Source organism: Ursus arctos, unplaced genomic scaffold (assembly GCF_023065955.2).
Source record: "Ursus arctos isolate Adak ecotype North America unplaced genomic scaffold, UrsArc2.0 scaffold_11, whole genome shotgun sequence".
Classification (NCBI taxonomy): domain Eukaryota; kingdom Metazoa; phylum Chordata; class Mammalia; order Carnivora; family Ursidae; genus Ursus; species Ursus arctos.
In genome coordinates this window covers 6,059,213-6,084,923 of record NW_026622775.1, presented here as the reverse complement: position 1 = coordinate 6,084,923, position 25,711 = coordinate 6,059,213, and the positions used below count along the sequence as shown (strand labels likewise).

General features: G+C 49.8%; 1 protein-coding gene across 3 annotated transcripts; it reads left to right on the top strand.

Moving 5' to 3' along the window:
• Positions 1–3,707: 3,707 nt before the first annotated feature.
• On the top strand, positions 3,708–23,513 carry PITX2 (paired like homeodomain 2). Of its 3 annotated transcripts, XM_044384248.3 has the most exons (5): positions 3,733–4,062; positions 7,815–7,870; positions 8,352–8,489; positions 19,568–19,773; positions 22,262–23,513. In XM_044384248.3, exons 2-5 carry the CDS (start codon positions 7,825–7,827, stop codon positions 22,823–22,825), a joined length of 954 nt encoding a protein of 317 aa, XP_044240183.1. In that variant the 5' UTR covers positions 3,733–4,062; positions 7,815–7,824; the 3' UTR covers positions 22,826–23,513. The 3 variants fall into 3 exon arrangements, with proteins under 3 accessions (XP_044240184.1, XP_044240183.1, XP_026354973.1); XM_044384249.3 differs by lacking the exon at positions 8,352–8,489 and having other exon boundaries at positions 3,708–4,062; XM_026499188.4 differs by lacking the exons at positions 3,733–4,062; positions 7,815–7,870; positions 8,352–8,489 and adding an exon at positions 17,778–18,707.
• Positions 23,514–25,711: the final 2,198 nt, after the last annotated feature.

The following is a 25,711-nucleotide window of genomic DNA, read 5'->3' as shown; positions in this document are numbered from 1 at the left end:
TCGCTTGTTGTCAGATAAGGAGCTGGGGAAATTGCTTGCCAGGGTTGAGATCATAATCCAGAGTGAAGAAAGTAAATGATAGCAAGCACCCTGCCACTGCGGGCTCTAAAATAGTACTGTACCTTTCCCAAATGCTGACTCTTGGGTGAGAGTGGGTTGGTGGAGGTCAGCCCACATTCGTTCTTGGTTTTGCCCCGCTTTGATCACAAAATTCTGTGTCTTCCCCAAGCTTCACAACTTGATTCTTGCTCTAACAGTTGTCACCTGCTTCAAAATATTAGAGGGAGGGGTATAACTCAGAATCTCACTAAAAATTCTCTGAACCCATTTACCCAGTACGACTCTTCTTATGCTGGGGGCGGGTATGTTTAATTCCCTGTGTCCTTCCACATATTAAATTAGATAACCAAAAAGACAGGAAAAAACGGCTGCGGGAAATGATCCAGTGCACTGGCTTATTGGAAGGTTATTATCTTTAGACATAGCTTAAAATTTTGGAAAAGTAAAGAGAATGTATTCTTCCGGGGAAAACAAAAATTTGAGATATTCTAGAACAGTGAGTCTCACTGGGGATTACCAGAAGATCCACCGGAGTTGTTTACGTCAAAGTGTAACATCCTTGAAATTCACAGATACAGAAGGTCAGTGTCTCCCCACCCCCCCCCACCCCACCCCCGGCATCCAGCCCAGGCGATCTGGCCCTTAAGGAGCTGGTACCTTTGATGCTACAATCTTGTTTACATCTGCAGGGCAGGGAATTGCTTGCTTTGCTTGGACGCTCCCTCCACCCCCTTCTAATTTGAAGTAATCGGAATCTGAATACAATCGCCATGGCCCACTCTTCCATTTCTGCTCTGACAAGGGAAAAACCTGAAATCCATGTCTTAAATCAGCTCGGTGGTTTGTAGCCCCCCAGCACCCTGCCTCTCTGCTGCATGCCTAATGTATTCCCTAGTGGTTCTGGGCATTAATTAGTTGTTTAATAGGAGTATGACTAAAAATGTAAAAGAAGGATTAGGAGCGTGAAACGTATGTCCAGCTCCTTCCACACACTCGAGGAGGGAATGAGAATCATTCTGTATCTTCTATTTCTCCAGGAGCCATTAGCATTTCCCACCAGCTGCTCACTTCAGCTGCACGGGCGCTGGGCGAGGCGAAGACCCAAAAGCTCAGCGCGATGTCTGAGGCGGCCGGGACTGGGGTTAACCAGCCCCTGGCGGACGAGACTCCAGACAGAAGGCGGGGTGAGGGGAACGTGAGCTTCCAGGAGCCCCTTCATCCCAGCCCGGGTTTGCAAACCTCTGAATCTTGCAAGGGGGAGGGGGTTGCACGCGCTTATCTGCGCGTCTCTCCCTTTCTCTTTCCCTTGTCTCTCCCTGAGTCTCTGAATCTTCCTGTCTCTGATTTTCTCACTCTTTTCCCACTTTTCCATGAGATTCCTCATCCTCACCACCAGATGAAAGGAGGTCGTTCTGCTATGAGCGTCTCTTAATCTCTATAAAATGAAAAGAAAAAAGGGAAAGGACAGTAACCCATTACTCAGGGGATGGGGAGACAGCAAAAATCGTTGATGGATAGAGATGAAAATGTCTTTCGATGACTACGTTCTCTGGTTTGCTATGACTTTAGATTTCAGTTGTGGGGCTTGTTGAAGAAATTTGATTTTCTTGATTCAGCAGGATTTCAAACACCAGAAATAAAAATTCTCAGCAACAGAGGGGAAATAAAAATAAAAACAGCACTTGGGCATTTCCCCCTCTTTTCTCTCCCCTTAAATAAAACTGTCTTGAATTTCCAAGGGGTAAAGAGAGAAAGTTCGAGTTTTCATGGATGTTAGGTGGAGGTTAGAAATGGCTTTAAAATGTAGATCTCTCAGTCAGTTTTCTTCGTGGCTGAAGAGGCTAACCCTTTCCATAAAATGAGTCCATCTGTCGACTGTTAGCTATTTCAAAGTGAAGGGATTTAGCACTCAAAACAAATTGAGCAAGTTTGTTTGCCTGTTTTTACTGCTAACTCAAATGAATTCAAAACACGGAGTAATTCAAGAAAACACATAACATGTTCCAGACAGCCCCCAAACGTAGGGAAAGCCCAGCACCTATGTGGTGACCTGGATTATTTTAAACACCATGCTTTTTGTAATGTATATATTTGTACATGTTCTCCCAACAAGTCACTATATTTTCCTAAAATTGAGAGAACTGGTATACTGATTTAGGAAGAGCAATACAACTTTTAGAAGGAAGTTTATTCTCTATCGAGGACCAAGGGAGAGGGTTCTTTAATGGCGGGCCTGGGAGAGTGTTGCTCCCATGCAGAAATTAATATTGATGGGAAAACCAAACCGGGGGCTATGATTGCTTTCCGCCACTTTCCATAACCATACATTAACAGGACGCCCTTGAAATTGAAAGAACTTTGTCTAGTATGCCTGGCAGAAGCCTTCACACCTGGTCTTCCAGACGGATCGTATTTATAGTCCTTACACCCATAGGCAGGACAGAGCAAAAAATATCCTGCTGGCTACCACAATACACGCCCTTGCTCCAATCAAGAAATCGGAAAATCAGGGTTTAGAAGTAAGGCACACTTTTCGAGGGAAAATGACTCCTCTAACTTCACGTGTTCTTCGATTTTTAGGAGCAAATGTGGATTTGAGGGTAGCTTCCCTTTCCACCCCCACCACCATCACTTGCAATTCAATACCATGCTCGCCAGGAACCTTAACCTCGTCATTTTAAAAAATGAGATATCCATGACCCGGGGTGAACTTGTTGAGCGTAGGTACAGCAGAGGAAATTCTAGACTCTATCAACGCCCGAGCCTTGCCCAACGCAAGGCTTCTTTCGTGTACACTGGTCAGTGCGCGACCGTGCCCACCTGCGCACGGACACCGGGTGCAGCGTGCTTGGTCCACCCGCCTTGACCTCGGGCGCGGTGTCCCGGCCGCAGTGCTGGGCCAAACGTCTCGGCCTTCCCTGGCTGACTAGTCCCGCTCGCTCCGGGCTGTCGCCCTCCTAACCCTCTTCCCCCCCCTTCTTACCCCCCCTCCCGCTCGCCCCACTTTTCCAGATTTCTCTTCAGTCATCCTCTCTCACCCCCAATCCGCCTACTCTCACTCCAGCCTCCTGTGCGCCCCTCACTTCACCACCACCCCCACTCCGCAATCCCCCGTTTCTGTGACCTCCTCTCTCAACCCTGCAGGCCTGCAAGAAGGTGACAAACAGGCACTCTTATACACCCCACATGACTCGCCCCAAACAAACCCATGTACTCTGTCCTTTGTTCCATTTCTTGGGCCACTTTCCCTGTCCCTTCCTCCTTTTCCGTCCTGGTTTGCTCCCCAGGAGTACGTTTCCGTCTCCCGGACGCCCTGGTCCTCCCCCTCTGATTTATTAGCGCTCCTGGTTCGGCGCAGATTTCCTTTTTCTTCTCTTCCATCCCATCCTCCCCTCCTGTCCTCCTTTCCACAGTAGGATTGCTTGCGCCTGCCGCTCGTCTGCTCCTGTCTCAGAGCCCTGCCCGGCTCCCTGCCCCTCCTTCGCTCTCGGGGCTCTTCCTCCGGCTCCCGGCTCCCGGCTCTCCGGCCAGCCGGCCTCGCCTCCCTGCCCTGCCTCGCTTCTCGTCGGCCCTGCCCGCTCCCCCCGCGCTCGCCCGAACGCTTTGCTCGCTCCTTGAACGCCCGCCGCGCAGCCGGGCTCGGCTGCCCGCCCGCCCGCCACTGTGCAGTGGAGTTTGGTGGAATCTCTGCTGACGTCACGTCACTCCCCACACTGAGACCGAGCTGAGGGAAGAGAGAGGGATGAGAGCGAGGGAGGGGAGAGAGAGTGCGAGACAGAGCGAGAAAGCTGGAGAGGAGCAGAAAGAAACTGCCAGTGACGGCTAGATTCCCGCGGCCACCGCGCACCCGTGGACTCCCTCGGAACTTGGCACCCTCGGGAGCCCCGCAGTCCTCTCGGGCTCGGCTTTCAGGCGCTTGCGGTGCAGTGTGCGCCTCGGCTCGCTGGAAATCTCCCCGGGAAGCGGTGGGACGCGGAGACATCAGCTCTCTCCCGGTAGCCGGTAAGTGGAGGCCGTCTCTTCCGCAGGGATGTGAGATAATGCGAGTTTGGAAATTTGTTCCACTTTGGAGAATCTTCACTGTAGGTGATTTGTGATTCTTAGGGCTGCCTTTTTCCCCCCGAAGTAACTCAGTTGGCAAACAGACCTTGCAAAAGCCCTGTTCCTCCTGTCCCCCAATCGCTGACACTACAATCTATGGGGTTGCTGAAGTCGAGTGGGAAGCGAGACCATGGCTGGCATTTAAAACGAGGTATCTTCCCTTAAATCTCGGTGCCAACACTGCAGGGACAAATCCTCAGGCTGAGGATTAGCATTCTCGAGATAAAGGGCCGGGTACAAAGTTTCAGCTACTGGAAGATTAGCCCCCTTCCCATTGTTACCAATTGGAAAAAAGATTCCATCTTAACTGGCAGTTAGTGACCTCTCAGGCCCAAGCGAATTACCTGGGAGCCCGGCCTGCATGCCAAGCTCACACAATTACTTCGGATTATAAATCCTTTAAATTGATCACCAGTCAGCTCCAATCTTGCTCTTGAGGAGATACGTTTTAAATGGTAAAGAGGAGAGGACTATTTTCCAAGTGTCGAGTAAGAAAAAAATTATGTTTCTAAATCTGGGACCTATGGTTCTCTTTTAATTCCAATTCAATGACTTTACTTTCCTAAGTAATTTAGAAATCATAGGGTAGTATGTTATTTACTCTTTTTTGTGTGTGAGAGTATTCTGTCTTACTAAAGTAAACTAAATTAAACAACTTTTACTGTTATGAATTAAAATAATAGAGGCACTCATACATTCTAAAATATTTGTATGAAAACACAATCTAATTTAAGGAGATTCCCTTGCATTTTTTGGCCATTAATAAGAATTAAACATGGTTTTAATATAATTTTGGAGGAAATTTATCTAAAATTCAAATACCAATTATGTCAAGGAAACAAAGCACATAAGTAAAATAGATTGAAGATTTTTATTGGTGTAACATAAAATAAGCATACAAGGTTTCAGTAATCAAACATTCCCTAAAAATTAAATAGCGACTTCACTTTATGGAATGTTTTACTTTACCTCAGCAAAACTACACTTAAATTATTCAGGTGCTTTGTTCCTCAAGTTGAGCTTGTTTGTCTTCAAGTGTTCCTAAAGCATCAATATTAATTGGTTTAAAAGAAGGCTTAAACTGGCAAAATACAGAACTGTGTTAAGCAGTATTTTAATTTCCTTAAATGATTACCCACTGCAAATTAATTTACTGGCTAATCTCACCAATTTAGTTCATTTAAAACATATGTTCTTGTGCTGTTTATTTTTAAACTTCCCATTAAAGATTTTGTTATGGAATAACAAAATAAATGGAAAGGGGGGAATGTGAAAGGATTTGTAATTATTAGAACTATACTTTATCCTGCAATTTCCTCTTATGGCAATCATCAGAAATTATTTTTAAGAAAATTGTTTTATTTCTTATGGCTTTACTGCCTGCCTTGGCCAGTGTGGTTCAGTGTGCTGCACTAACTATATGGGGCTTTTTAGCATACTCACAATAGAAAACTCAAGTTGGCCAAAACAAGATTGCCTGGCATATACATTCAAACCGGGACATGAACTTCTGGGGTGAGAACAATGTCTCATCAAGAGAAGTTGTGCATCTTAATTTGTGAGATTAGCGGTGGAAGCTGGTCCCTAAATCCTACAGCCAAATTTGTCTAGTAAGACTTGTCTTCCTTGACACGGCAAGTTTAAGGATCAGCAGGTGGGAACTGGAGGTTATTTTTAAAAACTATTTTCCCTAGTTACTTAGATTCAATTCATCTAGTAGGCCTGGTAATTATATGAAGCAAAAAAATAAATAAATAATGCAGGTCTCAGGGCTCATTTTGACTGCAAAATAAATCCCCAAGTCACAAGGACACTTAGGAGTGAGCTAAGGAACACGCCTTGACCTTCTTTTCAGTCCTTAGAACAGAGTTCTTGAAGATTTGTTTTGTATTGCTTTGTTTGGTCTTCAGCACTGAAGCTTGGGAGTAGGAGGAGAATGTGTAATAATTGACTGACTTTACACTGAGCGACCCCATCTTTTTCTTTTGTATATTTCATTCCTTAAAAAAAAATAAAAACGATTTGCAGTTACCATCTGCAATGCTTCGGCTACCCGCTAATAATGCAGCCAGTTCAGATGTTAAAAAAAAAAAAAGATTATCGAATTGATGATGACATGCAAATTTCCCCTGAAATTATCATAAGTAAACATTTGAAGTCTGGACTAATAAAATCCCATCTGTGTTACTTCATATCGAGTTAGTAGAAAGCTGTGATAATGAATTTTGTAATATCTCACGAACAGACATCTCAATCAGGGACTAATCCTGTGATTTTACTGCAGAATCACTAAATCTGGAGCCGCCAAACTGCTACTTCTGGGCCCCCAGGCCTGCAAGGATCCGCAGAGCCCCCGCCCACGTCCCAGCTAGCGGGTGGGGGGAACCCCTGGGTCCCCACCCCGCAGCGCTGGGCAGCCCCTCCTCTAAGCAGCGACCTTGGCCAGAGGCCCCCCCACGAGGCCCGGCTTGTTCCAGGAGAGGCCGGGGAGCCGGGAAATACGACCCAGGCAAGAGCCAGACCCACAGCTCTCTGCCCCACCTCTGTTCTTGGGCCAAAGGGGCAACGCCCGCTACTACCCTCAGCCCTGGACCCGAGTGAAGTGGGCCCGCCCGCCGCCGGCGTACCCTGGTTAGCGTGAAGAGAGGCAGGCGCCGGGATCCGAAGGGCCCGGAGCCTGAGACTTTCTTTCTTTCCTTCTGTCTTTAAAGCGGCAGCGGCTCTTCTACCCACCCCGGCAGGGTCTCTTGCCACCCACCTCTCCCGGTCTGCCTGTGGCGGAAAGGGGGGCGCGCGTTAAACGCTTGGCTCGCTGCACTGTGGTTGGAAATTTGAAAAAGATTTGGTTTGCCGGGCAGAGTCGGCGGAGCCGCTCTCTACGAGTTATTTCTACGTCCTTGGTGGGAAGAAAACCCTCCGGACGTTTGCCCCATTCCCCTGTGTCTCATTCGGTCCACCCCGTTTCCCTCCTCTGCGATCTTAAATCTTACTTTAGGGTAAATAAATGGCCGGGTGAGTATCTCCAGGGAAAAGTGTGGCTAAATATGGAAAAGTGGCTCCTGATGGATGAGAGGCCCGAAGCCAGCTCGCTCCTGGAGCACCCTAGGCCAAGAACCTTCGAGTCCCGTTCATTTCAGAATTGCAGAAGATCGAGGACAACTGCTGCATAGGACAGTTACAAGTTGACTCTGATATTCTACAAAGGTTCATTGAGCTCCTCGCTCACGGAAAGCACTGTGCTTAATGGTGGCCTTCCACACATCTTCCTCAAGAGACAAGTCCTCTTCACTCACCCCCAAATTTTGTAACTGCTAAGTTTGGCCCCGTGTTCAGACGGGCTCTTAACCCCTGACACAAACATCTCGTGAGTAGCTCCACAGCCAAAGTCCCCCAGAACACGACGGATTTATCCGTCAAGAGCGCCGGGGCCCAACTCTGGAAGGAGAGGTCCCCTCAGGTCCGTTCAGATGTCCAGGACCAGGCGCTAGGGTGGGGCTGAGGCTGTCGGGCCAGAGAAACACGCCCGAAACCCAGCACAGTGTAGGCGCTTCACAGCGAATTTGAAGTTGTCCGCCCCACAGGTAGCCTCCCCGGAGCCCTGCACGCTCGGGGACCGCAGCTTCTCACAGCTCTCCTTCTCTTTTATTTTGCAGACAACGGGGAATGGAGACCAACTGCCGCAAACTAGTGTCGGCGTGTGTGCAATTAGGTAAGAGTCGCTTCTCCTGCCCGGGTCACCCGACGGGAGACCGCACCGCGCGAGGGCGGCAAGAGGGCACCGGCCCCTTGGCGAGGCAGCGGCGAGGGGTTCTTCCAGTAGGGGCCGGCCGAGACAGAAAGGGAATCAGAACCGGGACGCCGGTGGCCTCCCCCGGGGTTGGGGGTGGGGGAGGCTGTGGATAGGGAGGGAGCCGCTCGCCGCGTCCCGACGGCCCGGGTCTACCCCACCCGGAGGGAGCCGCTGGCAGCGAGAGAGGCGCGGAGAAGAGTACGCCGCCCTGCGCCGGGCTGCCAGAGGGTCCGGGAGACGGGAGTGCCCTCCGCCCTTTCCTCTAACTGGGTCTTTGCTCTTTGTCCCTCTTTCTCTTCTTCGTCCTGCTCTTCCCCCACCTCCCCAACACCCCCGCTTCTTTCGGCCGCGGTCCCGGGCGTCTCTCTACCCGCTTGTGGGGCGGGCGCGCGTGGCCCAGGCGTGCAGCCGGCGGCCGTTGAATGCCTCTTCTCCAAAGACTCCGAAATCAAAAAGGTCGAGTTCACAGACTCTCCCGAGAGCCGGAAAGAGGCGGCCAGCAGCAAGCTCTTCCCGCGGCAGCATCCCGGCGCCACTGGTAAGGCCGGGAGCGAAGCGCAGGCCGCGCGCAGGGCACCCGCCTCCGGGCCTCTGGGCTTCGGGCAAGGCGCACGCGGGCGAGGCCGCCACGCTCGGCGAGCCTGCTCCTTGACTTAGACACTTGGCCTCTGGGTGGGACAGGAAGCAGCCGTCCCAGGGACGTTAATTCCTTTCCCCGAATTATACTGCACTCCTGAGACCAAACACCTCTCCCTCTTGCTCTTTCTCGCTCTCTCCGTGTGGCCTGAGCTCCTACCATTCCCCAACCTGCCTCTGTGCCTCTAGCTGGCGCGGAAAAGTAGTCCAACAGCGACCTCTGTCGCCCGCCATGTCCCGCTGCGCTCAGCCCCACCAAGGGTGCACCCCGCCCCTGCAGCTCTCAGCCGTGCCCCGCCCAGGCTTGTGGGTGCGGGGTTTACCGCGGAAGCGAAGCGCGGGAGGCTTATGTTGGCAAAGATTCGCCTGGCCGGGAGGTGAAAGCGCTCACTGGAGCCCCGCAGAGCCTGAGGCAGCGACTGAGCGCAGCAGCCAAGGCTGTACTGAAATGTGTGCCCCTGTTGACGCGAACCTACCTGTTGTGCAGGTTGCGAGGCCTCGGGTCTTGGTGGTGTCGTTGCGTAATTAGCTGGTTTCATTGTGGACGAGTCGAGGGACACTGCTGCTCAAAGGCTGCAGGCTTGTGTAAAAGTTAAAACGTCTCCAACCCACTGCACAGGGCTTTGTGAAGTGAAACTTACCCTTTAGTTGGGGGGGGGTGAGGGGACAAGCTTTCCTTTAGAATACATGAAAAAAACCAAACTTAACTGTTCTTCTATTCTCCGGGTTTTCCAGGTTCCTATAATAATAAGTGCTTAGCCTTAGGAAGTTGTTGACCTTTGATAGTGTGAGGAGATAAAGCCCCCCACCGCCCTCAGCCCCTAACCCCCTCTTTCCGGATTAAAGTGTAAGGATACAAATGTAATGTGTGCCGGAGGAGGGCGAATTGGGACCCCCGCCAAGTAAACAAACCGTATTACTAAGAAGAAAACAAAGGCCCTGCATTCGGCCTTCCCAGTAAATCTGAGAAAATTATCATTTGTCTAAATAAAACTTCTCAGTGGTCTGGAGCAGAGCAGTCTCGACACCACAATATCGCGAGTCCTCCTGCTGGGCCAGTTAAACGCTCACTTGTCCGGGATTAACCCCATGGGGTTAAATGGGGCCATGCAGAGATAACGTCGGGTGATTTCTGTCATTAAGATTGTGTTAAATTCTTCCTCTGTTTGATAATAGGTCGTAAAAATAAATTATTAGACCGGAGTATGTTTGGGATATGGTTAAAAATCAAGAACACCGATGACTCCCGGGGAAATATTTTGTGCAGGTTCAGTCCTGTCTCTGGCCAGACTGGGGGAGCACCCAGTCTCGCTTCGCCTGGCGTGGGCTGGCAGCCACCGAGTTGAGGCTGAGGTTTCCTGCTGTGCTGGGAGCAGGGGCGATACAGAATGTCTTCTATCCCCACCCCAACCCAGGGCTCCTAGAGCTCAGGAATAGTTTCTGAGGACAGGTGGTCTCCATCTAAGCTAGGGAGGCAGGGCCCTTGGAGGAGAGGCTTGAGATGGGATGGGGCCTCCTAGGTGGGCAAGAAGATGCGGAGAGCCGGTCCTTTCTGCTCCTGTCACAGTCCCCACTCGGTCCACCGGGCATTCACTTTTGATAATTAGCTGGTAAATAAAAAACTAGAAATAATGAACGATTGTTTTCTTAACCATTACCTTCAGGCCAGGATTATTTTAGTGCATGTGAAAGGCGCTTCCTCTACACTGGCACCCATCTGTTTTCTACCTTTTGGACTGAAGAGGAAAATTGCTGCCTAAACATGTTTAATGCCATTAATTAGAAGAGGCATGTGATAGGGAGAAATGCTGAAAATCTTTATTTTATTGGCTTTTAGGGATACGGCAGACAAAAAAAAAATCACACATGAGTAGGCAAAACTACAGTGCCTCGGAAGGAAGGTTGCCAGAGTCCCCTCTACTGAATATAAGCAGTTAACTTATGTGACATGCAAACTCCTGGCCACAGCCTGCTTTTAAAAGAAAGATTTTTCTCCTTTTTTTTATAACCTTTTTTTTTTTTTTTTTTGCTTTCAAAAAGAAAAAATGTTTACAATGACACGCAGTTTGCAAAAGGAATCATGATGCTTTATATTGGCACAACCCTCTCCTCAACCCCCAAAAAATAATGTGTCCTCGTTGAAGACTGAAAACGGTCTCTAAGTAGAAGGCTCCAACTCTGCGTTCCTTCCCAAGGGAACCCTCGTCCCCTTGATAGCCATTGGGCTGACCCACAGCCTGGCTGGAACCCTGAAACTAGAGGGGGCAGGAGGTCGGCTGGGGACCTTAAGGCCAGGGTTTTGAGAGAGGCTTGAAAGAGGAATGGCTAGGCATCCACGTGGAAGGAGGAAGAGTTGTTAAGTTAAACTGTACCCCCAGAAAGGAGGGGCAGGGGTCTGCTGAGAACGTCCCCCTGGAACAGAGATCCTTGACTTCCTTGCTTTGGGTGTCCCAAAAGAAGCCTCTTTGCTGAAATCATTTCAGGAAAGGGAGGGAGGGAGCCTCCCCTGTCAGTAACCCTTGAAGTTTCGGGGCGGTGGCTCCGGTGTGCGGGCTGACATCGGACCAAGCTGCCGCCCCATGGCCCCGGCGCCTAGCTTCCGCCACCGTACTTGGGCGGGTACCTTCGCCGGGCCTTCCCCAGAGACGCCATTAATTTTTCAATAGCTTTGGCTCAGTGGATGAGCCGCAAGAGTCTCCCCCGAGTCTCTGGTGTGCTCAGACTTCCTTCCCTTGGGAGGGGACTCCGAGGCCCCTTGTGGCGCCCCTAGCCGCGACACACACACTCTCAGCCAGCAGCTAGGTTCCAGTCTTCTTCAGAGGACCCGGGTAACCCCCGCCGCCTCGGCGGCAGCAAACCCTCCATTCATTCAATCAGCAAATGTTTGCCGAGCACATACTACGTGGATCCCTAATGTCCCCCCTGCAAGCAAATAAGCCGGTTTCCCTTGGCCGTCACGAAGCAGCTTTCGTGCTAGCAAGGATCCCGGCGAGAGCCGTCCAGACCATCTCTAGCCAAACGCGAAGCGGTGGTACGTGCGGCCATGCTTGGGGCCTGAGCGCTGTCTGGAAGAAGGGGGACGTTTAGAGGGTAGAGGGCTCTTAGCGATGAGGCCCGGGGCAAGGGACAGGGGCAGTCTCAGGAGGGGCGTGGAGGTTGAGGCAGGAGAGGGGAACAGGGTTAAGGAGCGGAGATGTTCATTTTCTTTTCTACCGCCTCACCCCACCCCACCCCGCGCCAACCCTGGAGCTTATTGGCAGAAGCTGCCTCTGCGTTTTGTGGGGTTTTTTCCCCGTCGGGGGAGATGGTGCCAGTTGTGCAATAGGTAGTCAGTCCCTGCGGATCCCCGCCCGCAGAGGTAGGCTTTACAGGCCGTCCGCGTTCCTTGCTACGGACACCAAGCGCGCTCAAAGTTTTTCGTAAGGCTGGTGGGGCTGTTACTCGGCACCGCCCGCTGTTAATGTATGCGGCAGTTGTTAGAACGACTCGGGAGGGAAAAGGAAATGTATAACGAAAGCTTATTCGTGAGCAGGAATATACTAATGGAACAATCTGATGTCTGCTTAATCCTATGTAAAAAGCTTTGTCGTCTTCCTAATATTGACTGAATGGGTAATTAATGGCTCTTCATCTAGGCGAATACCCCGTAATCCAAAGATAGGCAAAAGACAATAAGCCCAAGGTAGAAGACAAAAGGCCCAACTGTGGCCGTCACCCCTTCCCCACCAGGGTCTCCAAATAAGAAAGTTTCCTCTCAGGAGAAAAAAAGCAGGAATGAGAGAATATAGGTACCTTTCCTAGGCTGGACTTAACCACAGAAACTGGTCGCCCGGGTCAGTTCACACCTCTGTTCCCCCACTCCCGGTCCTTCTCTCTTCATTTCTTTCTTCTCAGTTCCCCTAGGGAATCAGCCCCATTTGGAATCTGATGAGAACCTTTTCCCCCAAACCCCACGGTTCGTTTGGGGAAATGATTGATAACAGCGGACCAACATACAAGGTCCTCAAAAGGCTCTGGCAGAGGTTGAACCCCTTTCTGATCCAGGTGGAGACTCCTTTCTTTTACAACCTAAGGCAGAGTCTGGACAGACTAAAATAGTTGGGAGGGGAGGAAAGAAATTAATAGAAGGAGAATGAGCAGCAAAATTGTGTATATGTGTTAAAGAGTGAAAAGGAGTGATGGAGTCAACTTCATTGTAAGGATCTGACATGAAGAGTGCCCAAAATTCTCCCAGCATGTTTTTAACAGGCTGACATTTTAATTTAAACCTTTAGAAGTAATATATTACTTGGGTTACTACGATGAGGTGGGTTCTTTTTTTTTTTTTTTTTTTGGTCAGCTGACAGCTTTTAAAATATTATTTCGCTAGGGAAATAAAAGCTTCATCTCAGATTATAGGTGGGTATTTTTGGATTTATGTGATTTATGGTCACCATGACAACTAATGCTGAATGTTAGCTACCAGCTTGTCTGGGAGAGGGAAGACAGAAAGAAAGGAGAGCAAAAGAAATAGAAAAGGGAGACGGACAAGAGCTAGAGGGGAGAGATACAGAAAAGAGAAAAAGAGGCGCGTTTTAATCCAGTTTTTAAAAGTGACTTCAGTCAGTCCCTTGCCAGTTCTCTTCTCTGGACCTGGATATGAATATCTCATTCTCTTTTATCTCTCTCTCTCTCTCTCTCTGCCCCCCCCCCCAATCTATCTCTATTTCTCCCCTACGGCTGACACAAATTTATACCATTCTCTTTATTTGACCTTTCCACAGCTAGTTGTTTTCAGAGATTAAATGATGGCCTAATAAACCCGTAGTGTTAACAAACTAATGTGAAAAGGCATATAGCACATGGGATGGTTTCAGAGGCATCCCCCCCACCAGTCCTGCCTCCTCTAATCCCTGCTTTTCTCTTCTCTTGCCAGTATGGGGGTACCTCCCCCTGTCCTCCCCCAGCACCCCTAGCCCGTTACTCCAAAACTCAAGTGGTTGAGTGTGTAGGACTAAAATCTGGATGCCGCTTGCAGGGACCCAGAGCATGTGGGTGTTGCTCAGTACGTGCACAGATTTATGATTCAGAAAAGAATCTGCCCCTTTTTACAGACCAGCACTTTTTAAATCCATTTAGAGAATGGGGTGGGGAGGGGGATCAGCCACAGTAAAGTTTTTAATTTCTGGGCGCTTCCCCTTCGTGGCTGGAGTGGGGGGGGTACAACGAAGGGGACCTTTCCAGCTCGATTTGTGTGTGCGAAGAAAGGTCACGCAGAAGGAGGGGCGGAAGGGCCACTTCTTGGGCAGGGTGCAAGGTCTCCATCTGACCTCTGCGCCTTACACCACACACGCACGCACACACAATCACGCCTGTCACGGGGCTCTGAGCTGAGTCTGGGCGGGCCACGGCCTTGAGCTGGCCTGGACCAGAGCAGGTCTCCCACCCCTCTATGATCTGACAGCGCAGGGAGACATCCAGTTGAGCCATCTTCCAGGTGAGCTTTGAGGACAGATTTTTTTCCCAAAAATTGTGGATCGCTTGGTTGGGTATCAGTCCATACCTGGGCCACCGCACCCAAGAGTTTGGCTGCTCAGTTCAACCAATCTGGCCGCGAGGGCCAGAGGGGCTTTGCGCAACTAACACTAAAGAGTGTGAAATTAAATAAGACTTTAAGACTGGTAATCGGTGGCAAATACCAGCAGCTCAAAACACGCCTGACCCCGTGTCACACATTTCCCTCCTCAAGGGTCTTGCTTTGAAAGAATAAGCAAGAAAACCCAACTGAGAATTCTTGAATGTCTTCAGATTCGAAAACCCAAACCCGCACTGGACTTCCTTCCAGGGATACCTTACAGCACCTCCAGTTTCCTTGAACTGACCACCCTGATTTTTTTTTCTGGATTGTTCATTTCTGTGACGGAGGCTAGGAAATCCTAGAAATTTCTAGAACCAATCAAACAAGAGTGTGTGCGTGGGGAACGCAAGGGTAGTGCTCAACCTGCAAAATACATGGGATTAATTTCAACCCCTTCGTTATCTGTACTACCAATATCTGTGCACCCAAGTTTGTTGTCAGTTGTCTCCAAAGTTGCCCACCACCACCACCACTGTTCCCACTGAGAAGTGATTCTTAGTTTCCCACTACTCGCTTTTCACCATCTAGACTTTTCATGTTGGTGTACTCCTACCATCCATGCAGTGAATCCCGCTGGGCCTGAGAAGAGGGTCAGGCAAGCTCACCATGTGTGAAGTGATAAGGAGATCAGGAGAGAGTTGAAACTCCGAGTGGAAAAGTGCAAAGAAGCGCCTTACTGGCTCAGTTGATGGCTGGGGGTGGTGTTATGCATTATGTATGTGCATATCTAGATAGATGATTGATTGATTGATTGATCGTTATGGTTATGTTCTTTCTTTAACCAGAGATCTCCAGATAATTGTCTTTATTCTCCACTTGACTTTGCAATGGATAGATAAAATTTAAGATTCTTCATCTTTTTAGGTTTTTAGGCTGCCTGGAGATCACCAGTACTTCCAATATCTCCCACAATTTGGCACTATGAGGAGTTGTCACTTGCCCTTGGGTTTTTCAACCACTTGGAAGCTGATTTGGAGACTAGGTCTTTCATATGTGTATTTGCCATGATGTGAGTTCCTTAGTCAACAGAGTCACGGATTTGAAATCAAAATTCTGAGGGTTTAATGAGACATGGGCTTCAATATCTAAATGGTTCTGTAGAGCTTCTCAGCTCTCCTGAGTAAGGAGTTTTGAGAAACACCCAGAGCCTCCGCCAAAAAATCGCAGCTCTGGGGTTTGAATCTCAAAGAAACTAATACTAAGAAAGAAAGTATGCTCACTATGTGGGGAGTTTTTCATTCTTTCATGTGATGGAGTTTCTTCATGAGAGGAAGCTTTATGGGTCTGGTATTTTGGGGATCACAGCTATGCTGAGGCTTAAAAAGAAGAAACTGGAATATGATTAGTAAACACATTGGGCAGAAAAGAGCTGGATTCATATTGACTTAGTTATAGGTCATCGGCTGGCAGTGCAATGGGAGGAAATATTTACTTTACACATATACTTTATGATCTTGGGGGAATTAGAGGAAATTCAATAAGAAAATGGCTAGAAACATTTAAAACCCTTATTTAAAAGACTTAAGCAAATTAGAGTCTTATCAGATTAAAAACCACTACAAATGTAAGAGCATTGTCTTCGGTGAAACGCTGTGGGGTCTGAGGAGATTCTCCGCCAAATCTCAGGGATAAAATGCGTCATTTAAGCACCAGATAATGAGCAGAATGTAAATTAATTTAACCTTCTTTACCAACAGGCTCCTGGTGTAATATGTATAATTTAGTGATAAGATTGCAGGACCTAATATAGCTGGATGTATGAGCCTTAGCTAATGCAGACCTGTCACATGAGGATGTGTTCTGCAGTGAGCAGGTGTGTGTATGCTTGAAATGGGGTGAACTGGAATAAAAGGTTAAAAACAGAAATGCTGATTCAAACCTTACTATAAAGAAAATTCCTCCTTGCAGCTATATTTTTCTTAAAGTGCGATGATACTTCTGGGGAGAGACTGAAGAACAATTCTCATTTGGTTCCTTTGATGGCTCTCAAGCATGTTTAAAATGGGGGGAAGAGTAGCAGATAGGGTTTAGCAGAGAGAGCCAGGCAAAGGAGAGACACATAGGTTACAAGCATATTTGTAGTCCGTTTCATCCACCCTGCCCCAGACTGCATGCATTTCCCAATCTTGTGAACAGGGACAAGGAGGGAGTTTTCTGAAGCTACCTCATACTGGTGTTACAAATCATTGACTGTAATGTCAAACAAATACACATTCAGGGATGATAACACTAACTCCACAATAAAGCAATCACCAATGCAGAAACCCAAAGGAGATTAGTTTGTGCTCTCCTGATGACCTAAGCAGAGGACAAAAGGACTTTCCAAAATTATTTTGAATGGTATGTTTGTATTTCTTTAATTTACTTGGAAATTAAAGTGTTTTGGAAATAGTGCTGTAAAGAATTGGATGTCCCCAAAGGTGTTTTTTTTTTCTTTTTAAAAAATAAATGCAAAGGCTTTGCTTTTCCTAGCTGAGTGTTCTCCTAGGCTTTTGCCCTTCGCCCCCACCCTACTGCCTCTGCCTGCTTGGACTTTAAAGATTCAACAGCCTTGAGCTCCCCAGGAAAAGAAAATGACTGAAAAATTATCCTTGAAATCGGTTATTTGGCAACATTCTTAATTGTATGGAAATTCATTAAAGCATATTTTATATATAATTAGCTCAAGGTTGTTGATTCTGCAGGCTTTATGGATTTGAATCTGATTGATAATAAAGTAAACAAGAGAGTCGAATTTAAAGCGGACTCTCTCTAGGGTTAGGACAAGCTTAATACAGTGTACAAGGAATTTGAAAGATCTAGGATATGTGTCTTAATCAACGCTAAGTAGAATGGATAAGCTTTCAGCATTTTGAAAATGCTGGGTTAGGGTTTCTATTCTATTGTGTATTTTCTGTCTGGGGACTTATAAGCATTACAGAGAACGTGATCTGAGGCGACTTTTTATTCTTGTATAAATCCAGAGTGAACCACCAAACAGTTGTTCGTTTAAAGTCAAGGTAATTTTCTTTTGACGGGTCCATTTGCTTCTCGATTTCTAATTTATTAGCCTGCCTTCTCAGGGCTTTGTCTTCTTTGCAATTAAAGTAAAGCTTCTTCAGATTAGCGCAGCATTCACTTGACAGGCTGTTTGGAAAATTTAAGCTCGGAGAGGTGATTTGTTGCTGCTTTTTAAATTTTCTGGTTTTAAGTAGCATGTCTCCTTTCCATCCAGGAAGAGAAAAACATCTCTCAATTGGAATTGGATGTAGTGAGATACAAAAGAAGGGGTGGGGAGGCTTGTTGATCCTCGTACCTTTCAGCCCTCGACCTTTCCGCTCCTTTCTCCCGAGCCTTTTACTCCCAGCCTCACCTCTCTACCTCCCCGCCTGAGCTAAAAGCCGGACGATCTTCGGCCGGGGCAGAGGAGAATTCCCGGGAGCCGGCCGGTGTAGACTCGGTGGGCACAGTGAGGTATTAGCCCGGCCCCACACAGCTGATAGGTGCAGACAGGGCTGTCCCTCCGCCGCGCCTCGGGGTCTCCTGATTGGTGCGGAGCCACGTCACTCCCGCTGGGCGAAGGGTCTGGGAGGAGGCGGAGGCTGGGAGGGTCGGGAGGGCCGCGGCAAAGTGACGTCTGGGCACCAGGAAGCCCGCCTCTGGTTTTAAGATGTTAGGCCAACAGGGAAGCTCGGAGCCGCAGAGCTGGTCCGTCGCTCGCCTAGGTGCCGGGAGTTGAGCTGCTGCGAGTCGGTGCTCGGGCTCGACGGCCCGAGAGGGTGTGCGTGTGCGCGCCGCGGAGGGTGCGCCCCGAGACCCGCGCCGCTGCCGCAGCCGCTGCCGCCGCTGCGGGGGATCTAATATCAGCTACCTGTCCCTGTCACTCTTGACACTTCGCTGTCAGGGCCGCCGCGCGGGGGGCGGGCAGATCGCGAACGCCGTTAGCTTTCCTTATTGGAGGGGTACTTGGGGGAGGGAGGGAGGGAAGAAAGGGGTCTTTGCCCACTCTGGTTTCGCTTTGGAGCTTGGAAGCCTGCTGCCCAAAGACGCTCCGAGCTGTGCCCTCCTACTCACATCCCATGTCTCCGTTTGCCCGCTGACTTTCCGCCGCCGGACCCTTTCGCTAGAACCTTCCGAAGGAAACGGGGGCGGCTCGGTTCAAAGACTGAGCAGGGGTGGTGCTCTCTGGCTTTGCCCGCGGCGGCCACAGCGGGGAAACTCCGCGCCTATAGCGCAAAGCCGAGCAGGCGGCGGCGGCCACGGGGTTTCGGCCGGGCGGCAGCCCAGGACTTGTAGGGCGGCGCGCTCCTTCGTCCATGAACTGCATGAAAGGCCCGCTACACTTGGAGCACCGAGCAGTAGGGACCAAGCTGTTGGCCACCTCCTCGTCTTCCTCCTGTCACCATCCCCAGCCACTGGCCATGGCTTCAGTCCTGGCTCCCGGGCAGACCCGCTCCCTGGACTCTTCCAAGCACAGGCTGGAGGTGCACACCATCTCTGACACCTCCAGCCCCGAGGCCGCAGGTAAGGCGCCGCGCGGCCCCGCAGACACCCGGCTCTAGCCGCCCCTGGCCGCTCGGCCCTTTGCGCCCCCAAGGAAGTCGGCCCCTCCTGGGGGAGGTGTGGTGGGAGTGGTCGTTTAGTCGGCTTCCCGCAGAACTTCCGGAGCCAGGATTCTTTTGGCCCCAAGTTCCTTTCGCCCTACCTCGACCGCCTGAGGTGGCGCAAACGATGCGAGCCATTCTCCTACTCTTCCCTATTCCTATCCTGGCCTCCCGAGGTTTTCTGGGTCACAAAAATCCCAGCAGCTCCATTCGAAGACGTTCAGAGGCCATCCCCCAGGCCCCCAACCCGGTCCCCCTGTTATCTCGGCTTTCAGCTCCGGAGAAGCTGCGCCTGTTAGAAAAGTATTTCCGAAACTGCGCCGCAGAAGAAGCGGTCTTTCTAGAGGGTAGAAAAACTTGGGTGGGTGACCGAATCCGCAGATCGACCTTCACTAGCCTTCCGAAACCGCGTCGAGATCCGAGAGGGCTCTGTAAAACGAGCGCGTGCGGGTGTCCGGGGAGATTTGGTGTGTCTGCGCAGAGGCGTGTAAATACACTTGAAAGCAGAGGCTATAAAAATGAATGTGCCTTTACTCTGAGATAAACATGTAAATAAAACGTGCGACGCTGGGGGAGGGGAGGAGATGGGGCGCTCACACCCACACTCACGTCTGCACACCCTACAGTCGCAACGCTCCCCGCGGCCCGGAGAGGCCGCTCACACGCTCCTCGCCTGCCTGGCAGCCCATCTCCTCCCCGGCCTCTGCCGCCGGGTCCAGCTGGAGTTCGCGGGTAGCAGGTGGACATGCCGACGGGAACCTTTGTGTGTTTCGTTTTCAGAGAAAGATAAGAGCCAGCAGGGAAAGAATGAGGACGTGGGCACCGAAGACCCGTCCAAGAAGAAGCGGCAACGGCGGCAGCGCACTCACTTCACCAGCCAGCAGCTGCAGGAATTGGAGGCCACTTTCCAGAGGAACCGCTACCCGGACATGTCCACGCGCGAGGAAATCGCCGTGTGGACCAACCTGACGGAAGCCCGAGTTCGGGTAGGACCCCTCGCGGAGCCTGGGAAGGCTAGGAAGGAAACCATTGTAGAGGTGCAGGCCACGTAGACCCGGAGGGGGTGTGGAAGGCGGCGTCTCCCGGAGGGCGCGGGTGGTGTGCGTTTGCAAAGGCAGAAGGCCTCTCGGCGGCCCCGGTTTCGAGGTTACAGCTCCCCCTTACGAGAGCGGCGGGAGGCATGGCGCGGGCGCCCGGAGCGGCACCGGCTCACCGCCCCGCCACCCCGAGCCCTCCCCAGCTGGGCCGCGTGGCATTCCCCAGCACAGGGCATTGTGTTCCCGGCTTGCAGTCGCCAGAGGAGCGCTAGTAAAAATCCCTCCCAGACCAGGAGGCGAGAACAGGCTCCGACCTGCGCGCTTTGAACAAGAAATACCCGCCGGAGACATGCAAGGTTTGGTCCTCCTTGGGAAACTTTCGCGCCCAGCCTAGCCCGGCCTTTTCTGTCTCTACTCGGCTCATCCTCCTTACACGGTCTTTGAGGTTTTTCGGCCATTCAGGTCTCTCCCACACCCTATCCCTTAGTTTTGTGATCTGCGGAAGCAGTTTTGATACACACCTACTATCCTGTTAGTCCTCTTAGAAAGAAAAGAAAAAAGAAGAAAGACTTTTCGGTTTGGTTTATTTATCTTTTCTCAGGAGATTGTTACTCATATCCTTCTTCCCAATAATAGTTTTATTATTTTTTTTTTAAAAAAAGGGGGTGGCTTACCTTTGTAGCAAATCTGTACTTTATGGATTGGCAAAAGTGAACTTAAATAAATTAACAGTAGCAACATCCTGGTTTATGCTGGTCAGTGGAAAACTCCAAACGTGTTAGGATTCTGGAAGCAGAAGCACACATAGCAGGATCCAGAGGCTTTGCTATTAAAAAAAGGAAAAAAGAAAAAAAGGGGGGGGGAGCTCTGGATAGAAAAGTAGAGCCCTCAGAGCAGAGAAGAAGAAAACATATACTACAATAAGGATGAAAAAAAAAAAAAGACCAAAATCCTTTCCCAAAGCAGAGGGAATGAAGGCACTCTCTGGATGGCATTTCAGTAGGATATGAGGCGATGCTGGTGGATAGCAGCCGGGATGAAGTTGAAAATGGTTTTAGTTTAACTGCCCAGAGCTAGAACTCTGGCTCTCTGGCCCCGTGGTTTTGTGCAAGGTCAGTGTTTCATTAGCTCTCCTGTGCATCAGGGGATCCGGACTTGCACGTACTCTTCTTGCCAGGGCAAGGTTTAGACGGCCTAGGGTGAAAATTGCAAGTAATTAAAAAAACACAATCAATGTCTGGGGAATCCTTCGGAAAAGACCTCTTCCCCCCACCCCCTCCGGGTTTTCTGCAGTCCCTCCCAAGTTCCCTGCCACTACAAGGCTGGGCTGTAGCTCTCTCTAGCTGCCTCCATCCAGGCCCGCTTCGTGTCCAGCCAAGTGGGAGTGAAGCGTGCTTTTTTATAGCAGTCGGGTGCAAAGAGGAAGGGGGATAAGAAGGAAATCGAGAATGAAAGGGAAAAGGAAAAAAAGCGGATTAGGCGGCTGGGCCCGGCTGAGATGTGTAATGTGAAACATCACCGGTGTCAGCTCTGAAATCTGGGGCCAGGCCTCGCTCCAATACACAAAAGCCACAGTCTGGGCGACGGGCTGGCCCGATGTGGATTGAGAGAAGGGTTGCGTCGGGGCCACCGGACGCGGGTGGGGGCTGACCGGGTTAGGCGGCTGCTTGCAAAGCCAAGCAAAGGGTCTGGGCCTGGCGGGAGCAGCGCCGGGCCGGGGGGCCTGGCCTGGAGTGGGCGGAGGGTGAGAACAAGCCGAGCAAAGGGAGGGGGGGTTGCAGAGCGACCCGTTCTGGGTTCCCAGAGATTTACAAGCCAAGCTCGTGGAGTTTAGGAGGCCGAAGGGAAGGTGGTCTTTTGCTTTTTGATTCCTTATTTTGCTAGGCGAGGATGGGGGTCGAGGCCTGGCACCAGTTGTGAGAGCACGGTCTGTGGAGTGGGGGGCGGCAGGGGATGTCTGAGACAGGAGGGAGGAGCTGTGTGAAAGAGAGCCCAGGCCTCTGGTGCCCTCTCAGCCCCTTGTCCTCATCACTGTGTCTGTGGCTTTGGAAGGGAAACAAGCTTGCAAGGAGGCTGGGTAAGGGTTGGGCGGAAAACCCGCTGCCCCACGTTTATTTTACAGTAAGTGTTTTTGAATCCTGAGGAGGGCCTGGGTTAGTGAACAAGCCACCCACAGGCCGCCAGGTTTTTGGATTGGGGTTTGTGGTGCAGTTCAGAGCCTGGGCTCTCAGGCCTCGCCCCGCCAGGCCTCCCTGGCTTGGATGAGGCTCAGGCAGCTGGGATCCGAGGGGCAGTGGGTGGTTGGGGAAAATTTGGGGGGTCCAGGTATGTGTGTGTGTCTGTCTCTTGGAGGTGGTGGCTTCTGGTGCTTTCTGGGATCAAGGTTTTATTAATCCTCTCTGTGACATCTCTTTGCTCCCTTGTCTTCCACCCTCAGGTTTGGTTCAAGAATCGCCGGGCCAAATGGAGAAAGCGGGAGCGCAACCAGCAGGCCGAGCTGTGCAAGAATGGCTTTGGGCCGCAGTTCAACGGCCTTATGCAGCCCTACGACGACATGTACCCAGGCTATTCCTACAACAACTGGGCCGCCAAGGGTCTCACGTCAGCCTCTCTGTCCACCAAGAGCTTCCCTTTCTTCAACTCTATGAACGTCAACCCCCTGTCGTCACAGAGCATGTTCTCCCCGCCCAATTCCATCTCCTCCATGAGCATGTCATCCAGCATGGTGCCCTCAGCTGTGACCGGTGTCCCGGGCTCCAGCCTCAATAGCCTGAATAACTTGAACAACCTGAGCAGCCCCTCGCTGAATTCCGCGGTGCCGACGCCCGCCTGTCCTTATGCCCCGCCGACTCCTCCGTACGTTTACAGGGACACGTGTAACTCGAGCCTGGCCAGCCTGAGACTGAAAGCAAAGCAGCACTCCAGCTTCGGCTACGCCAGTGTGCAGAACCCGGCATCCAACCTGAGTGCTTGCCAGTATGCCGTGGACCGGCCGGTGTGAACCTCGCCCACAGCACCCGGATCCTAGGACCATGCTGGATGGGGCAACTCTGCCCTTGAAAGACTGGGAATTACGCTAGAAGGTCGTGGGCACTAAAGAAAGGGAGAGAGAGAGAAGATATAAAGAGAAAAGGAAACCACTGAATTAAAGAGAGCTCCTTTGATTTCAAAGGAATTTCCTCAATGTCTGACATCTTTCACTAAAAGTATTTCCAACAGTTGCAAGGACACACAAATGTTTGACTGGATATGACATTTTAACATTACTATAAGCTTGTTATTTTTTAAGTTTAGCATTGTTAACATTAAAATGACTGAAAGGATGTATATATATCGAAATGTCAAATTAATTTTATAAAAAGCAGTTGTTAGTACTATCACAACAGTGTTTTTAAAGGTTAGGCTTTAAAATAAAGCATGTTATACAGAAGCGATTAGGGTTTTTCGCTTGTGAGCAAAGGAATGTATATACTAAATGCCACACTGTATGTTTCTAACATATTATTATTATAAAAAATGTGTGAATATCAGTTTTAGAATAGTTTCTCTGGTGGATGCAATGATGTTTCTGAAACTGCTATGTACAACCTACCCTGTGTATATCATTTCGTACAATATTATTGTTTTACTTTTCAGCAAATATGAAAAATGTGTTTTATTTCATGGGAGTAAAATATACTACATACAAATTGGTCTGGATTCTTTCTGCCCTCCTCTGTCGCCTGGCCAGGGTTTCTCAGTCACTGCTTCCTAAACAAACCAGTTCCCTCTGCCCGCCTAGTTAAACACAGTAGGCAGCAGGACTTATTTAAATTCGGTAGAAATAAATTATAGTCATTCATCAGAAAGTAAAAATAAAAAAGAAAAGCCACTCCCAGAAAAAAAAAAAAGGCTGCAAAGTCTGGTCTTGTCTCCCAGATTTTTCTTTGGCTTAAACCCAGAGGATTCCATTATTGCTAGCAAATAATACAAGAGAGAAAGAAGAAAGGAGAGAGAAATTTAGGAAGTATGTCAGGTTGGAATGACTCTCAAGTATTGTTCTTTGAGGGGGGGCTCTGCACACCCAGTAAATTGTTATGGAGAATTATGTGTGTATGTATACACGTACAGCTTATAGACGTTCCTCTCAAGAGGAATACAAGGAAACACCTCGAGTTCAAAATATTTAGGCCTCCACGTTTACCTTTCAGGCTTAAGTAGAGAGATTCTTCATGTTATATTGCATTCTATTTCCAAATCCTTTCGAGACATTAAAAGAAACAAAGACCATTTCTAATAACTACAGCCCTTCAGTTTCCCAAAGAGCCCAGGGGTTGAGAGGTTATAGAGTGGAGTTTCCTGAGTCTTGTAGTGCGATATGTAGTTGAGGCAAAGGTCACGCTCCCCATGTTTTGTTTTAAATAATATTGACCCATTAATTCTAAACCTGCTTGTTCCCGAAATTATACAGGATTATGGTTTGCAAACTGCGGGACAATGAAGCAAATCAAGATGAATTACAGCCCTGGCCCTCCCTCCCATCTTCTGACATCTAAACGGGGAATGAGGTCGGTGTGAGTGTTTAAAAGAACTTTAAGCACCCGCTCTTCCTTTGTTGGTGGTTTTCAGCGTTTTTTTTTTTTTTTAATGTGAAATTTGATTTCGTAACAAATCGTAGCAAATACGACTTAGTCCGAAGGAATTCATTACCGAAGCGCTGGGGGAGGGCGGTGTAAAGGGTAAATTCTGAGGTCCTTTGCTATTCTGGTCACCCTCCTCCCCCCAGTGGGGGAGGACAAACACAACCCCGGGGAATAGGGAGCGAAAAGTAGCCAGCAGTTTTCTCTGAGCCGAGAAAACCTGTGTTTTTGCGCTTAGGTTACTTTTATCTGGCTAAAACTTTACCTACAAGCTTTTGAAGCTCAGACACTGAGTCTTTGTTCTGTCTCGGACTGCTGCTGCCACTTAAAGAGATGGCAGATAATGTCCCCGATTTAAGATCAGTGCTCAATGCACATTAACTTTCTTTCTTTCTTTCTTTTTTAAGCTCTGCCTCTAACCTACGGAGGGATCACGCGGCAGTGGGGGGCAGATAAAAGCCCTTTGGTCGAGGGTCACCTCCATCCTTGTTGTTCACTTGAGAGCAGTGGAGAGGAAAACGGTCCCCACGGGCGGACTTTGGCTTCTGGAGCCGCGGAGGCCAGCAGTCCGGGCCTCCCCGAGCTCCGCCCGGTATGGGGGGGAGGGGAGGGGCGGCGAGGGAGGGGAGGGAGGGGACTGGGAGAGGGGATTTGGGGATGGGGGCTGGACACGCTAACGAGACCTGCTGGGAGGATTTGCATCTCCTGCAGGTCCAAGAGTGACTTGGGAGAGCTGGATACAGGAGGCGGACCTCGGCCTAGTTTGCTGGCTGAAATAGAACTCTATTTCGAGGCAATCAATCAATCTGCAGAAAACAAAAATGGAAGTCGAGGTTTGGGAAGAGTTGTCTCATCCCCAACTAAAGAGTGGTGCGGGCTGGGGGCGGAGACTCGGGACTGATGAGAAGCCCTTTCTCCCACCTCAGCTCCTTTCCCTGGACTTCCAGAAGGACGAATTACCCTCTTCACCCCTCTTGTTCCCCACACCCATCCCGCTCGCCCGCCGACCCTTTTCCGCCCCTCTTTTTCCCTTCAAGTGAGAAAAGCCTAGTTCCCGAGCCAGTGGAGTCGGTCCTCTCGCCCCTCCCGCTCCCACGCGGGTCCCCCCTTCAGCCATCGCTACTGCCACCACCTCGGTTCCACTCAATCGATTTTTGCTGCATGTCAACACTTATTACCGGTGAGTGTGAGGGTATTTTTTCTCCTTCTCTAGGTCTCTTAATGATTTCTGAGCTAGTTGTGTATTAAAGTGCTTAAGGGAACCTTTA